The 3,332-nt window shown below is 38.2% G+C and overlaps 1 protein-coding gene across 1 annotated transcript; it reads left to right on the top strand.

Annotated features, from left to right (window-relative positions):
* Nucleotides 1-1,160: 1,160 nt before the first annotated feature.
* On the top strand, nucleotides 1,161-1,966 carry LOC103522246 (ATP-binding cassette sub-family G member 1-like; the record flags this gene model as incomplete). Its single annotated transcript, XM_008487349.2, has 2 exons — nucleotides 1,161-1,421; nucleotides 1,920-1,966. Coding segments are annotated over 2 exons (308 nt in total), but the record flags the coding sequence as incomplete, so codon positions are not given.
* Between the last annotated feature and the right edge of the window lie 1,366 nt (nucleotides 1,967-3,332).

The following is a 3,332-nucleotide window of genomic DNA, read 5'->3' as shown; positions in this document are numbered from 1 at the left end:
TATAATCCCAACCCACTATCTAAATACAATTCATTTGTTACTAGTTCGGATTGATACCTGTAAAATCCTCATCTTTACTGCTATGTAGCGGTAAGGTTTCTGGGTTGGGCGACAATGCTCTCTAGAATGTCATGTTAACAGGCAGGCCAAGATATTTCGAACATATAATGTAGGTTAAACAATAGATAACAGGATTGAAGTGGGTGTATTGTATGATTTGTATACTGCTATGTAGCGGTAAGGTTTCTGGGTTGGGCGACAATGCTCTCTAGAATGTCATGTTAACAGGCAGGCCAAGATATTTCGAACACATAATGTAGGTTAAACAATAGATAACAGGATTGAAGTGGGTGTATTGTATGATTTGTATATTGTATGTATATCAGCTGAATCAGTTCTGTGGCTGTGCTAGATGACGTCTCTGGGAATATAAACTATTTATAGATACCTACAGGGTGTTGAGCTGTAGAGTAAGAATAAATGTCCTGTATTTGCTAAAGATATTAGCTTTGTTACGGACATTCATGATAGCTCTTTGCAGGAGTAAAGGGACTTTTTTGTCTTATTCTGGCCGTATAAGCAGGGTATATTTTATTCTATTCTTTTTGTATGCCCATGTATAATGTGAACTGTATGTAGATTCGTAGATTCGTATAAGCTTAACCCATCCTTTAGGGCTGTTTGCCCCTACACCTAAGCCTCGAAAGTTCATAAGCATAAACACTCAGCATGAAGTATTTCCATGAAGTAATGCCACGCTTAGCCCAGGCAGCATCGCATACATAATGAAGTTCATAACTGATAACATCATTAAAAATAGCATTTGTCAGCCTAGTTCGCTTGGAGGATAGCGGCGCGTCTGCATTGTAAGCGCTAGGTCGAGGGTTCAATTGCCGCCCGGAGTGGACTTTATCCTGAACTAAATAGGTAAGGTTCGTTCTCAGAACGCCTGGCTTTCTCATAACCATAACCTATCCTCCTCTCTTTAATTTCGGTACGATAAAACCTCAGTAGTTACAGCTCCCTCTATCAAACCTCTTGGGGGAAAAAAACTTCGCCTATGTAGCGTATACCTCGGCAAAGCATAAAAAAGTTATCACATAAATGTACTCGTACAATAAAATTAAAAAATTGATAACTGATAACATTAATAAAAATAGAACATTTATTTATTTTCCACAGAGGTCTGGACTCTTCTTCCTGCTCCCAGTGTGTCTCTCTATTAGCGAACCTAGCCAAACAAGGCCGTACCGTAGTGGCTACAATTCATACCCCATCCGCCCTGCTGTTTGAGAAGTTCGACTCTCTCTATGCCCTGGCCAAAGGTCACTGTATATATCGCGGTAGTATATCCCGTCTGGTGCCTCACTTAGCCAGTCTGGGCTTACCTTGCCCCGCCTATCATAACCCGGCCGACTTCCGTAAGTGCTCATTACTATTAATTTGTTATCATACTTATCATTAAATATTTTCTGCAAACTCCAAAACATTATCTACATCTCTAGAGCATCTAAAGCGTTTAAGTGTTAGCATAATTATAATTAGGGACATCTTGTTAGGACATGAGGTACACAATAGGGCTGCCTGGAAGAGACTGGCATATGTCCCATTTCCATAGAGTAAAAAAGTCTGTATCGACCTCCTGGATCTATGGTTTGAATATTAAGATAAAAATCCGAACACCCTGTATACAGAAAAATTGATCTCTTAAGCTAATATCTAATTTCTTGATTGATCACTCATCTGTGTTTTTAATGGGATACAAATCGATAACCATGGAGGTTGATAATTTTCGCTCGCATTTACGCTTTTTTTAGTAGTCCCTCCATCGACCCCTGGTAGGCAATTGAAAGGACGTACCTGCCGGCTTTCGCCTCAATTGCCCACGTATTTACCCTGTTTATTGTGTTAATTTCCAGTGATGGAGGTTGCTATAGGGGAGTATGGGGCGGATACCACTAACCATGTACTTGCTATTTTTCATGACATTAAAGTTTAGGTACATTTATTTACCTACTTAGTATAATATTTATGTTGTAGCCCAAACTGTTTTTACTCGTTAATAGTTCATCCTAGGAAAAGCCTGAAAGTATTGTGAATTACCGTCATGCATAGTGTCTCGGGTTCGATGCCCACCAACGAAAAAAGTAAGTACTCTAACCATGTACTTGCTATTTTTCATGACATTAAAGTTTAGGTACATTTATTTACCTACTTAGTATAATATTTATGTTGTAGCCTAGTTCATCCTAGGAAAAGCCTGAAAGTATTGTGAATTACCGTCATGCATAGTGTCTCGGGTTCGATGCCCACCAACGAAAAAAGTAAGTACTTACTTACCGACTCATATTTCGATAGAAAATACATATTCCAACAGGTTAATTTTTTGTGCCATACTCCTCAATGGAAAAAATTGTGTCTCACAATCACAATATCACATTACGGTACAAAGAGAAGCTCTCTATATTGACGTACGGAAACGACACTGAGAAAATTTTAACTGTACTTTCCGGTGTAAACGAACTAAAAGTAGGTATTTAATATAGAATGGCATTGCGAAAAGTTTTACCTGTCCCGAACAAACTTTAAGTAAGACCGGCCTACAAAGTAGGTAACTGTTTTTAAACAGTAGCTTAATTCAATGGAATGGTAATTGAAAAGTTAACCTGTCTCGAACAGACATTGAGTAAACCCGGCCGACAAAGTAAACGTTTTTCTCGGAAACGGTAACGGTAACTTTATTAACAAAAAATTCCACGGTACAGGTGGTAGGAAAATCCACTGACAAGAGATTTTCGTTGAAAATTTGAAATTTCATTTGGGCCGGGCAGAGATTCCACTCGGGTAAACTGGGCCCGGGATGGTTTGACTGACTTATTTTTTTCGCTGATAGAGTGCGCTTTTGTTTGTAAACAATTGTTTGGCGGTTTAATTCAAATTTTCAAAAAGAAAAAAAAAAAAAAAAAAAACAGTGGGAAGGGAAGCTGAAGCTGGGCTGTGAATTTCAAAAAAAAAAAAAAAAAAAAAACAGTGTGAAGTGAAGCTGAAGCTGTGCTGTGAAGAAAATTGTTCAAAGTGATGAAAATGTAAGTTCCTACCTGAAATACCAGGGTAACATCAGAGAATAACTAGGCATTCATCACATTATGCCACTGAAGTTCTATTACAACGGCAGATTGAACAGTAAAACCAAGAATACTAACAGGAGTGTTTTTGATTGAAAACACCAAACTGTCATAATCAAACAAAACAGGAACTAGAACATTATGGATCCTAGTCAGTACTTGAAAAACTACCCCCAGCCTTTACATCTGCATCCAAATTCGTCATTT

Source organism: Diaphorina citri, unplaced genomic scaffold (genome assembly GCF_000475195.1).
Source record: "Diaphorina citri unplaced genomic scaffold, Diaci psyllid genome assembly version 1.1 scaffold7564, whole genome shotgun sequence".
Lineage (NCBI taxonomy): Eukaryota > Metazoa > Arthropoda > Insecta > Hemiptera > Psyllidae > Diaphorina > Diaphorina citri.
The sequence above is the reverse complement of the archived record's forward strand: the minus strand, read 5'-3'. Positions and strand labels throughout refer to the sequence as shown.